Source organism: Ochotona curzoniae, unplaced genomic scaffold (assembly GCF_017591425.1).
Source record: "Ochotona curzoniae isolate NIBS_2020 unplaced genomic scaffold, NIBS_Ocur_1.0 scaffold_4701, whole genome shotgun sequence".
Taxonomy (NCBI): domain Eukaryota; kingdom Metazoa; phylum Chordata; class Mammalia; order Lagomorpha; family Ochotonidae; genus Ochotona; species Ochotona curzoniae.
In genome coordinates this window covers 51,378,679-51,392,265 of record NW_024467122.1, presented here as the reverse complement: position 1 = coordinate 51,392,265, position 13,587 = coordinate 51,378,679, and the positions used below count along the sequence as shown (strand labels likewise).

At 44.3% G+C, this 13,587-nt stretch overlaps 2 protein-coding genes across 22 annotated transcripts in view; both read left to right on the top strand.

The window, feature by feature from the left end:
• Positions 1-13,537, top strand: part of PPIP5K1 (diphosphoinositol pentakisphosphate kinase 1) — a 50,331-nt gene extending 36,794 nt beyond the window's left edge. For 20 of the 21 annotated variants that reach the window (XM_040970220.1, XM_040970215.1, XM_040970218.1 and 17 more), the window contains 2 exons: positions 7,048-7,161; positions 11,357-13,537. In XM_040970220.1, coding sequence (XP_040826154.1) covers positions 7,048-7,161; positions 11,357-12,174 — 932 coding nt within the window. In that variant the 3' untranslated portion in view covers positions 12,175-13,537. Of the gene's footprint in view, positions 1-7,047; positions 7,162-11,356 lie in introns of those variants that run through there. The other variant, XR_005882662.1, reaches the window with a different exon arrangement.
• On the top strand, positions 633-1,092 carry LOC121149478 (small nuclear ribonucleoprotein G-like). Its single transcript, XM_040970224.1, has one exon. It carries the CDS (start codon positions 738-740, stop codon positions 924-926), a length of 189 nt encoding a protein of 62 aa, XP_040826158.1. The 5' UTR covers positions 633-737; the 3' UTR covers positions 927-1,092.
• Positions 13,538-13,587: the final 50 nt, after the last annotated feature.

The window sequence follows — 13,587 nt, the reverse complement described above, 5'->3', positions numbered from 1 at the left end:
TGGGATGCCAGTTCCACAAGTATAGGATTAGTGTACTACTCCATGGCACTGGCTCCATGAAAAAACACTACAATAAAAACAGCTGAAATGTCGACAAATGGGCAAAGTATGGTATCTTTTAGTATTCTAAAATTCAAGAAACTTTTATGAACATGATCTTTAAATATGAATTTATATTAAAAAAAAAAGACGTGAGACAGCTGAATAGTACCCTATAACCATGTTAAGGTTTACAGCAGTTGGTTGTGTATAAACTAAAATTGAGATGTCAGTGAAGTAGTTATAGGATGTGGATAAGAACTTCCATTTTCTAACACATTGGTCACTCAGTAGCATGTCAGTTAACTTCATGATGTTGTAAATTTCCATGTTTCTTCCTATTGTTGAATTTATTATGGCTTTTCATTTGAGGGGATGATACTCTGCCAGCTCTACATTCGGATCAAAGATGGTCTCCCAATGAAACTGTTGAATTTATCCGGACAATAAGATGCTGGACGTTCTGCATGGTTCATTCCCGCAGTGATGGGATTATGACTGGTTATGAGCTGTGCTGCTGTAATACTATGGAGGAAATCAATATGGGAAGAGGGCTTGAGGAGGGGTTGGGGGAATCTCAGAGCCTATGGAACTGTGTCATAAAATGAAATAATAATAATGAAAACAAATAATTTATGGAGCACAAGGATGCTGCAGATCCTGCTTCTAGGACTCTGTGAGCACCCTGAGTGGCTGCCATGAGCGAAGCTCATCCTCCCAAGTTGAAAAAAATTTATGAACAAGAAGTAACATTAAAATTAAATGGTGGCAGACATGTCCAGGGAATACTGCGAGGATTTGATTGCTCTGTGAATTTTGTGATAGATGAATGTGTGGAGATGGCAAGTAGTAGACAGCAGAACAATATTGGAATGGTGGTAATATGAGGAAATAGTATCATTGTGTTAGAAACCTTGGAACAAGTGTAGTAATGGGTGTGCAGCAAAGAAATCCTTATCCCCTCTCCAAAAGGACCTTATATTTTGCAATGATGTAAAAGTTGGGTCGTGTACATTTTCATGTTAAATTTTTTAAGTTAATTTTTGTGATGCTTAAAGAAAAATGATTTTACAGGACCTGCATGGTGGCTCAACTGGCTAATCCTGTGCCAGAGTTTCATATGGTTGTCAATTCATTTTCTGGCTGCTCCACTTTCCGTCCAGCTCCCTACTTATAGACTAGGAAAGCAATAGAGGATGGCTCAAAACCTTGGGACCCTGTACTCATTTGGGAGACTGGAGGAGGCTCTGACTCTTGGTTTTGGATCAGTTCCACTCTGGCTCCTGTGGCTGTCTGGGGTGTGAACCAGTGGATGGAAAATCTTTGTCTTTCTTTCCCAGTTTAAATCTGCCTTTCCAATAAAAATAAAAATCAATCTTAAAAATGATTTTAAAGTCTTGATTTTAAAATATAAATTGTTTGCAGAGAAATAAATACCAATGATCATTATACATATTGATTATGCCCAACCCTGATCACAGAAGTTATTATGTTAAAACATTATTTCTTTTATTTATTTATTTTTATTTTTTTAAAGATTTATTTTTATTATTTTTTTATTGGAAAGGCAGATATACAGAGAGGAGAGACAGAGAGGAAGATCTTCCGTCCAATGATTCACTCCCCAAGTGAGCGCAACAGCCGATGATATGCCGATCCGAAGCCAGGAGCCTCTTCCGGGTCTCCCACGTGGGTGCAGGGTCCCAAAGCATTGGGCCGTCCTCGACTGCTCTCCCGGGCCACAGGCAGGGAGCTGGAAGGGAAGCGGGGCTGCCGGGATAGAACCAGCGCCCATATGGGATCCCGGGCGTGCAAGGCGAGGACCTTAACCACTTGCGCCACCGTGCCGGGCCCAAAACATTATTTCTTAACTGTCTAAAAAAATCCTACAACACAAGAGGGTGTGTTGATTGCACGCTCTCTTGACAAGTCTGATGAGCTAGTAAATCCAGTACACTGTTGATGGGAATGCACAGATTGTATTTCTATGATTATAAAATCTGTAGCATGTCACAGATTTATACATGGAGTTGACCTCTGATCCAACAGCCTGCCTTTAGGAATCTGTTCTGATTCTTTTTTTTTTTCTGCACAAAGTTGAAATGATGCTTGCATAGGTCATTCATTATGATGGTATCTATAGTGGCAGCCCAAGAGTTCTTCAGTGTAAGAGTAGTTGAGAAAAACTATTGTGTATCCACTCAGTTGATCTGTTAAAACTGATGGGGAAGCTGTATCTAATATAGAGTAATTCAGGATATACATTAAATGAAAACTAAAGGTGCAGAATTCAATCATAGGCTACCTGGGTTTTTTGTTGTTGTTTATCTGAATTTTTTGTTGTTTTTAAAGATTTATTTTATTATTGGAAAGTCAGATGTACAGGGAGGAGGTGAGACAGAGAGGAAGATCTTCTGCCCAATGATTCACTCCTCAAGTGGCCACAATGGCCAGAGCTAAGCCAATCTGAAGCCAGGATCCCAAAGCCTCTTCCAGGTCTCCCACATAGGTGCAAGGTCCCAAGGCTTTGGGCCATCCTCGACTGCTTTCCCAGGCCACAAGCAGGGAGCTGGATGGGAAGTGGACCTGCTAGGATTAGCACTGGCACCCATGTGGGATCCCAGCGTGTTCAAGGTGAGGACCTTAGCCACCTAGGCCACCGCGCCGGGTCCTCAAATAAATAAGCTTCAAAAACAAAAAAACATGGCCTGGCGCAGTAGCCTAGCAGCTAAAGTCCTCATCATGCATGTGCCAGGATCCCATATGGGCACCGGTTCTAATCCTGGCAGCACCACTTCCCATCCAGCTTCCTGCTTGTGGCCTGGGAAAGCAGTTGAGGACAGCCCAAAGCCTTGGGACCCTGCACCCATGTAGGAGACCAGGAGGAGATTCCTGGCTCCTGACTTCGGATCAGCAGAGCACTGGCTGTTGTAGTCACTTGGGGAGTGAATCTTCATACGGAAGATCTTCCTCTCCAATTCTCCTCCTCTCTGTATATCTGACTTTGCAATTAAAAAAATCTTAAAAATGACTTATTTATTTAAAAAAGTTACATAGAAACATAGCAGAGGCTAAACAAGAGATGTTTCATCCACTGGTTTACTCCTCAAATGGCTGCAGTAGTTATGGCTGTGCCAGGTCAGAGCCAGGAGTCCGGAGCTTCTCCTAGCCCTTCTTTGTGGTTGCAGGGTTCCAAGCACCTGGGCCATCCTCTGCTGTCTATGTGGAATGCTGGCAGTGCAGGTGATGACTTAATATGCTAGGCCATATCTGGTTACAAGTTTAGCTATTTTGTAAGTAATAAGAGAAAATTAAAAATATATGCACATATATTTACAAAAAGCAATACCGAAAGTATAAACTAGAAATTAGTGAAAGTGATTTACTCTGGTGGTACCAAAAGGAATGAGGTTATATGACAGCAGGAAGGAAATACACTGAAAATTAAAAAAAAAAAATTTATTGGAAAAGCTGTCCTCTAGTGCTTTCCCAGGGTACAAGCAGAGAGCTGGGTGGGAAATGGAGCAACCGAGATGCAAACCGGCACCCATTGGGATCCTGGGTCATGTAAGACGTAGACTTAAGCCATTTGGTTACCATACTGGGCTCAACATTTTATTTATTTTCATTAAAAAGTCAGATTTACAGAGAGAAGGAGAGACAGTCAGAAAGATCTTTTGTCCAATGCCTCACTCCCCAGGTGGCCACAATGGCCAAAGCTGAGCCAATCCAAAGCCTAGGAGCCAGTAGCTTCTCCCACACAGGTGCAAGGTCTGGGTCTCACGTGGGTGCAGGTTCCCAGGTTTTGGTCTGTCCTCTACTGCTTTCCCAGGCCACAAGCAGGGAGCTGGATGGGAAGTGGAACAGCTAGGACAAAAACTGTTGCCCATATGGGATCCTAGTGACACAAGGTGAGGATTTAGTCCCTAGGTGCTGGGCCCAGGAAATACAACTTTTCCTTCTTTTTCTTTTTTATGTATTTACTTATTTTATTTTTATTTGAAAGGCAGATTTGCTGAGAGAAGGAGAGACAGAGATTTTCTGTCCATTAGTTTACTCCCCGGATAGCCACAGTGGCTAGAGCTAAGTTAAGCTGAAGCCAGGAGCTAGCAGCTTTTTCTGGGTATCCCATGTGGGTCAGGGGCCCAAGCTGGGCCATGTTCTACTGCTTTTGCCGGCCATTAACAGGGAACTGGATCGGAAGTGGAGAAAGTAGAGCTCAAACCAGTGCCCATATGAGATACTGGTGCTGCAGGCAAAAGCTTGCCCCCTCTGGCTTCTTTGTTTTTGTTAGTTTAAAAGGCGGAGTTTCATAAAGATTGGAACACACACACACACACAGTGGGAGGAATTCACTCCCCAGATGCCCACAAAGCCTTGGCTGCTTCAGACCAAAGCTGGGAGTCAGGAGCTTCTTCTGGGTCTCCCATGTGGAGGCAGGGGCCCAAGCACTTGGGCCCTCATCTGCTGTTTTTCCAGGCTATTGGTAGGGAGCTGGATGGCAAGTGGAGCACCCAGGTCTAGCACTAGCACCCATGTGGGATCGTAGTGTTGTATGTGATGGCTTTACCCACTTTACCACAGTGCTATCCCCAGAACTCAGACTTTCCCAAGTGTTCATTTTCCTTTAGTTTTGCCTTATGTTCCTGTAAATACTTTCATAATATTTAAACAAAATTGAAAAGGAAAGAAAGCAAATCTTAAATTGAAAAATAGTTGATACTGACAACTTTAAATCTTTTGCTGGGATGAAAAAACTGTAAAGCAATCTTAATTATCCTTTGATAACTCATCAGTAGTGATATGATACTGTAGTGTTACCAATATATGCAATATTTATATGTGGATTGCAGGGTAATACAAATAACTAAGTATGTTCATATTATTAGGAACTAGTATTTTCAAAGTAAGGTAAATTAGATACATGTATAAATTTCAAAGACTTAAATGTTGTAAGGTGTAATTTGAAAATTTGAATTGAAAGTATCAATATGAATTTACTTTTCTAGGAATTTTCTTTTCTTTTTTTCTTTCTTTTTTTTTTTTTTTAAGATTTATTTGTTTCATTTGAAAACCAGAGGTATAGTAAACAAGACAGAAAAAGAATCTTTTGTCTACTGGTTCACTCCGCAAATGGCCACAATAGCCAGGGCAGGGCCAAGCTAAAGCTAAGATCTAGAAACTTCATTGAAATCACTGGGAAAGCAGTTGGGGATGACCTAAAGCCTTGGGATCCTGTACCCACGTGGGAGACCCAGAAGAGATCCCTGGCTCCTGGCTTCAGATTGGCTCAGCTCCAGCTGTTACAGCCACTTGGGGAGTGAACCAGTGGATGTAATATCTTTCTCTCTGTGTATCTGGCTTTCCATTAATTAATTAATTAATTAATTAGTAATATAAATCTTTTTTTTTTTAAGATTTTATTTTTTATTATTTTTTCATTGGAAAGGCGGATATACAGAGAGGAGAGACAGAGAGGAAGATCTTCCGTCCGATGATTCACTCCCCAAGTGAGCGCAACGGGCCGATACTATGCCGATCCGAAGCCAGGAGCCTCTTCTGGGTCTCCCACGCGGGTGCAGGGTCCCAAGGCTTTGGGCCGTCCTCGACTGCTTTCCCAGGCCACAGGCAGGGAGCTGGAAGGGAAGCGGGACTGCCGGGATTAGAACCGGCGCCCATATGGGATCCCGGGCGTGCAAGGCGAGGACCTTTAACCACTTGCGCCACCGCGCCGGGCCCAGTAATATAAATCTTAAAAAGAAAGGAAGTAGTAGTTTTGTGCATCCACACACCTCCAAAATATGGGACATTATATTGTGCAAAACAGTGGATTTATTCCCAAACATGGGAGGGGAGCACTATTGTAGATTAAAAAGGTTTTAGAGACATAACAATGCTGTGTATGCTTTATGGTAATATCCCACTAAAAAGATATTTTGGAAATAAGATATTTAGGTGTGGGCTGGATATCAGATAACAGGGAATTATTTTTAATTTTATTCAGCTTTTTAAAGGCAGAATTAGAGAGAGAGAGAGAGAGAATCCCCTTATTTACTCTCCAAATGGCCACAATGTCCTGAGCTGGTCCAGTTTGAAACCAAGAGCTTATTCCAAGTCTTCCACGTGGGTGCAGGGTCCCAAGGACTTGGGCCATCTTTCATTGCTTTTCCAGGCACATTGGCAGGGAGCTGATTTGGAAGTGTAGCAGCCAGGACTTGATCCAGTGCCCGTATGCGATGCCAAGGCTGCAGGTGGTGGTTTTAGCCGCTATTCCATAGTGCTAGTCCCCAAAACTTTTCTTTTGTTTTAGAGACCTATATCTAAGTAGAGGTGATTTACTTCATAATATTTAAAGAACTTTAACTGGAAGAAATAAATAAATATGGCAAATTGTTAATGTATTAAGTCTAGGAGATGGGTGTATGAGTGTTGACTGCATTTGGCAACTACCTTTTTTTTTTTAAGATTTATTTATTTATTTATTTTTAAAGATTTATTTTTATTATTGGAAAGGCAGATATACAGAGAGGAGAGACAGAGAGGAAGATCTTCCGTCCGATGATTCACTCCCCAAGTGAGCGCAATGGGCCGATACTATGTCAATCCGAAGCCAGGAGCCTCTTCCGGGTCTCCCACGCAGGTGCAGGTTCCCAAGGCTTTGGGCCGTCCTCGACTGCTTTCCCAGGCCACAGGCAGGGAGCTGGTTGGGAAGCGGGGCTGCCGGGATTAGAACCGGCGCCCATATGGGATCCCGGGCGTGCAAGGCGAGGACCTTAACCACTTGCGCCACCGTGCCAGGCCCGGCAACTACCTTTTTAAAGATACATTTGAATATGTCCATAGTATAAAGTTTAGAAACGGAACATACAAAACAAAAAAAAGAAAACAGGAAATGTGACTTGTCAGTCACAGGAAGAGTAAGTTGGCTTTGACTTGGGTTGAAAACCTGACTCTTGGGTTCTTTCCTCATGTGTCTTTTTTTCCCCTCTTCCCCTTGTCCTTATCCAGCCCTGTTTGACTCCATGCACAGCAACCAGGCCTCAGATGGCCCATTTTCACCACCCCGTGCTCTTCATTCGCCTCCGCTACAGCTCCGGCAGCGCTCTGAGAAGCCCCCTTGGTGTAAGTAACCCTTCTAGAACTGTCCAGATAAGGATCAAAAGGCACAGAGGAACTGGCTGGATGAGGAACCTGTCACATAAAGGAAAAGAAAATAAGGGCTGAAGGCCCAGGGCTGTCCCTTCAGTTGTTTCCAACACAAGGCAGTATTTGTCAGCACACTCTTCACCTCTGACCTCCTAGTCCTTGAAGAAGCTCCTGAAAGATGACAGAGGACAACCCTTTTGGGCAAAACAGGATAGGGGCTTCATTCTTCCCAGGCCCTCTTTTGTCTCTCCTGTGGACGAGTCAGGAAGGGAGCCTACATGTATAAAGCACTAGGAACAGGAGACTAGAACCTCTCAACATTATCTTCAGTTGGTGGTTCGAGTTGGCAGTGCTGTTTATTTTTCCTTTTTTCTGTATCATCTCTAACACATCCTAAGTATACTTTAAAAATATTTATTTATTTATTCTTAAAGATTTATTTCATTTTTATTGCCAAGTAAGGTATACAGAGAGGAGGAGAGACAGAGGGGAAGATCTTCCATCTGATGATTCACTCCCCAAATGAGTGCAACAGCCAGTGCTGCTGATCTGAAGCCAGGAGCCAGGAACTTCCTTCAGGTCTCCCACACAGGTGCAGGGAGACTGCTTTCCCAGGCCACAAGCAGAGAGCTGGATGGGAAGTAGAGCTGCTGGGATTAGAACCGGTGCCCATATAGGATTCTGGCACGTTCAAGGCGAGGACTTTAGCCACTAGGCCACCACACCAATTTATTTATTTTTGTTGGAAAGTCAAATATACAGAGAGGAAGATCTTCTGTCCATTTATTCACTGCTTAAGTGGCCGCAACAGCGGGAGCTCAGCTGATCAGAAGCCAGAAGCTTCTGGGTCTCCCACACAGAGGCAGGTCCCAAGGCTTTGAGCCATCCTCAACTTCCACGATTATAACTGGCGCCCATATAGGATGCTGGCATGTCCAAGGCAAAGACTTTAACTGCTACTATACCAGGCCCCTTCCTAAGTGTTCTCGATAATAGTACAAACCCTACTGTTTTTAGGGTGATGGTAGGGTGGGAGAGATGAGCTGGAGGCACTAGTAAAGGAAGATGCTTACCATGCTGCCTCTAGGGGATCACTGGAATCCCATGAACCTCATGACTGTACTTAGATATGACTCAAGCAAGATGTTTTCAGCATAGAGGTTACCAGCTGCAGAATTTTGGCATTCATCATGTGCCATGGGTGAGGAAGTAACTGTCCTCCTTGACATCAAGAATTTCCCATAGGGGCAAGGAAGGAAGGGATCGGTGGTGTAGAAAGCTAATCCTCTGTCTGTGGTGCAGGCATCCCAAAAGGCATCAGCTCATGTCCAGCTGCTCCATTTCAATCCAGCTCCCGGGAGGTGGTATGGGAAAGCAGCGGAGAATAGCCCAGGTCCTTGGGCCCCTGCACCCACATGGGTTTTGCGCCATCTTTCACTGCTTTTCTAGATCATAAACAAGGAGCTGAATGGGAAGTGGAGCCACTGAGATTTGAACCTGTGCCCATATAAGATGCTAGTGCCATATCCAGAAGCTTAGCTTAGCATACCATGCTGCCCCTCCCTTTTTTCTTGTTGTTTAAAATTAAGTTTACTTATTTGTTTGAAAGAGTTATACAAAGGGAGAGAGAGAGAAAGAAAAAGAGAGATCAGTCTCTCTACTGCTTCACTACCCAGATGCCTGTAAAGATTTGACTGGGCCAGGCCAAATCTGGGAACTTGGATCTTCCTCTAGGTCTCCCACATGGGTGCAGAGGCCCAAGCACTTGGGCCAACCTCTGCTGCTTTTCCAGATCATTAGTAGAGAGCTAGATCAGAATTAAAGGGAAATTGGGCCCAGTGCTGTGGCCTAGTGGCTAAAGTCCTCGCCTTGAATGTGCCAGAATCCCATATGGGCACCAGTTCTAATCCCAGCAGCTCCACTTCCCATCCAGCTCCCTGCTTGTAGCCTGGGAAAGCAGTCAAGGACGGCCCAAAATCTTGGGACACTGCACCCGCACCCGCACAGGGGACCTAGAGGAAGTTCCTGGCTCATGGCTTTGGATCAGCGCAGCACCAGCTGTTGTGGTCACTTGGGGAGTGAATCATTAGACAGAAGATCTTCCTCTCCAACTCTCCTCCTCTCTGTATATCTGACTTTGCAATAAAAATAAATAAATCTTTAAAAAAAAGAGTTAAAGGGAAATAAATATTTGTTCTATCTTTTCAAGGAGGACTGAAGAATTATGGTTTTGGTGCTCTTAGAAATCTTGTTCTTCTCCCTTTACGGTTTGTCTTACCCATTGAATCTATCTAAATCAGACCATTCACTGGATATTCAGGCTACTTCTATATTTGTGTAAAGCTCAGCTTACACCTTTTTTTTTTTTTTAAGATTTATTTATTTGAAAGGCAGAATTAGAGACAGATTTTCCATTCTTGGTTCACTTCCCAATGCCTTACTGGCCAGGGCTGGGCCAGGCAGAAGCCAGAGGCTTGAAACTAACTTTATCCAGGTTTTCCACATGGGTAGCGGAAACCAAAGATCTTGGCCATGTTCAGCTTTCTCAGACCTTCTCAGGGAGCTGGAACAGAAGTGGAGTAGCTAGGACTTGAACTGTAGCCCATTTGGAATGCTGGCATTGCAGACAGTGGCTACCCTCTGTACCACAATGGCAGCTCCTAGGCTTACATCTTTATCTTTTCCATCTCATCTGCCACCTTTGACTTATAATTAGTTGTATATACTCATTGGTAAACATCATCTTTGTATTCAACTTGTCTGACCAGAAATAGTCTTTGTATGATTTTCAAGCCCATTAGTCTAAAACCATGTTCCTCAAGAGAAATCTTCTACCTGCTAGTTCACTTCCCAAATACTCACAGCAGGCAGGCTGGGCCAGGCAGAGGCAAGAAACTCAATTTTAGTCCCCCTGTGGGTGGCAGGGACTCAAGTACTTGAACAATTATCTGCTGCCTTCCCAGAGTATGCATTAGCGGGGAACTGGAATTAAAGTAGAGGTAGGGCCTGGCGCAATGGCTCAATGGTTAAATCTTTACCTTGCAAGTGCTGGGATCACATATTTTTTCCGGTTTGTGACCCAGCTACTCCGCTTCTGATCAAGCTCCATGCTAATGGCTTGGGAAAGCAATCAAAGATGGCCTAGGGACCCTGAACTCACGTGGGAGACTCAGAAGAAGTTCCTGGCTTCTGGCTTCGGATCAGCTCAGCTCTGGCCGCTGTGGTCACTTGAGGAATGAACCAGTGGGTAGATGATCTCTGTCTCTCCTCTCTGTCAATATGATCTACCTTTTCAATAACAATAAATAATTCTTAAATAAATAAGCATTAAGAAAAAGGAGAGTAGCTAGCACTTGAATCTAGGCTCCAGTGTGAGACATGAGCATCCCAAATGGCATCTTTTAAAAATATTTATTTATTTATGTATTGGAAAGGCAGATATACAGAGAGAAGGAGATAGAAAGATCTTCCATCTGCTGCTTTACTCCCCAAGTAACTGCAACAGCCAGAGCTGAGCCAGTCTAAATCCAGGAGCTTCTTCCAGGTCTCCCAAGTAGGTGCAGGGTCCCAAGGCTTTGAGCCATCTTTGACTGCTTTCCCAGGCCACAGGCAGGGAGCTATGTGGGAAGTGGAGCAGTCAGCATGAGAACAAGCACCCATGTGGTATCCCAACATATGCAAGGCAAGGTCTTAACCCAGTAGGCTATCGTGCCAGGCTGGCACCCTATGTGGCATCCTAAGCACTGTGCCAAGTGTCTGCCCCCAAGTTTCTCTTTTTTTTGTTCTACCTATGGTCTGCCTCCTCTGACTCTTTATAGTCTGTAACCAATGTGCATTAAACTCAATGACTGATTGAGCCCTTGCAGGTTCAGGCTTGCCAACTTTTCTAGATTCTTTAATGAAAATATACTGTGTTCTTTGCTTTATAATCTTTCATATTATAATGCTATAATTGCTGTTACAATGCCATCGATTTAGAGGATATTTGCAAAGTGAGAAGTAGGGTGCCCCCCTTTCAGAGGTCAATAAAGAGTTCAGTCTCTCTTACCTGAAGACATTAGTATTACAGGTTAGTAGTATAGGCTTTTCATTCTAGCATCTGAACCATATGGATAAGATGAAGCCTGTTCCCACAGCTTCTCTGATTTGGTCTTCTAATTTTGATTTACAGACAGTAGTGGTCCTTCTAGCACAGTGTCCAGTGCTGGTCCTTCCTCTCCTACTACAGTGGATGCCAACTCCCAGTTTGCCTTCAGTGATCAACCCACCCTAAATTCACATGTGACTGAAGAATGCCAAGGCCTTGGAATGCTTCCCTCTGGAGCTGGAGCACAAGAGCTCCTCACAGAAGGGGAGCAAGAGCTTTCTGATCCAAACCAGTCTCTGCAGCAGCCACCTGTTGACACCAGCCAGCCATGCTCAGAAGTTGCTGAGAAAACCAGCCAGCCATGCCCAGCAATCCCTGCCATCAGCCAGCCATACCAGCAGGGATGTGACAGTGTTAAGCAGCCATGTCCTATGACCAACCAGCTGTGTCAGAAAGTCTCTGAGGAAGTTTGCCAGCCTTGCCAGGAGAACCCTCAGAACGTCAGCCATCTGTGCCCAGGGGTCCCTGTGGAGCTTGGCAAAATGGCCCATGGGTTCCCCATGGAGGTTGGAGACCAGGTCCAAGAAACTTTTGTGGAGGTCAACAGGTCAAACCAGGAAATCCCTGAGGAGTTTAATCAGCCCTGCCAGGAGTTCTTTGTGGAGGTTAGCAGGCTGGCCCAGGAGGCTGCTGCAATCAATCTTTGGTCTCAGGATATCCCTGAGGTTGATAAACCATCTCGACAATTCCCGGGAGAGGTCAATCCCCAGGCCCAGGAGGCTCCTGACAAGGTTAATCAGCAGTCCTGGGTGGTCCCTGAGGTCCCTGACCAGCTGCCTGGAGAAGATGCTCCCCAGGCCCATCCTACACCCACTGACCCCAACCCTCAGAGCCTGTCTTAAGCCCATGATCAGCAGTCACCAGCAAAATACAATCAATCGTTTCCTCATTAGTGGGATCATGCTTTACTAGCCATTTGAGCCGGCATCCTTTTCTGATGGCTGGCTCACTGGCCATTAGGAAGCGTTTGCTCTGCCCAGAAGTGTCTGAGAAAGCAGTCCTCTGGGCATGAAGCATACCCGTGTCAGCGTTGTGCTGCAAGAGAAGTCAACATCACATTCAAAGGAGCTATTAGCTCCTCGCCTGATGGTTGAACTGGATAGGGTTTCCTTGGGTTGGGCTGCTCTGTCATGCCACCTTCTCAAAGCAGCAAAGGAAATCCAACATGGTTGAAACCCACATGGTTGAAAGGAAATGCCACTTAACTGCTAAAGAGACACCATTGTACAGAAGGCACAGCAAATGCAGAAGAGGTGACTCCAGGGTCATCACTTTTCACAACTTCTCAAAGCATCCTCAGACCATCTGTGCTTTTAGGGGGACTCTTGTCTTTGCTAGCACTCCTCAGGTGGGCCCAGGATAGCTGTCTGAAATGCCTGGAGAATAGAGTCCCCTTTCCAAACACTTGTCATGGCTACTAATATTTTGACTGGTTTTCTGGGTGTTTCAATGTCATCTCCCAAGCATACCAACTGCCCTTGTCCTTTTTTTCTGGACAATAGCTGTAAGGTAAAGTAGGTATTAGATTGCTGTGCAAATTTCCAAGCAACTACTTAAAATGCTCTAGGGGATTCATGGCCAATCTGTGAAGCAGGACCTCCTTCTGTTGCAAGGCCATTTGCATTCAGAGATAATGTAGAGGAGAGAAATCAGGTTCTATTTTAAGTAATCAGTAGAGATCAATACTGTACAGACATGAGCAGAGATTTAATATATATAGAAAGAGAGAGAAATATATATATTTCTGTAGTTGTGCCAGGGACCGACTGGCCAAAGACCAAACACTCCAAGGCCCCCATTAAGTAAGTTCATCTTTACGTGATGCATCTTCAGGGTCAGATGTGATTATGAAGCTTTTCCCAAAGATCTGGGGATGGGAATGGGGGAGGGCAGGAGAAATGATGCCATCATTAGAGCTGAGGGGATGGAACATTATGAGTGTTCAATAAACATAAAGTCATGAGAAGTGGTGGTGGTAATGTCCTTTTGAATTTATAACGAACTTGACTGTGAGTCTGTGGCAGTTAATCAGCATCAGCCACAAACCATTATGGTTGTTGTTATGGTTTAGCTGGAATGAACTTTAAAATATGTAGAGATCAGGCATCCCAGACAGCTAACCATCCCCTTAATGCTGAGAGTATGGAGGTGAGGGTTATGAAGCACCAGAGTACTCACTGAGACCTTGGAATCACCATCTTAATTTTTTTTTAAGGTTTATTATATTGGAAAGGCAGATTTATAGGGAAAAAAAG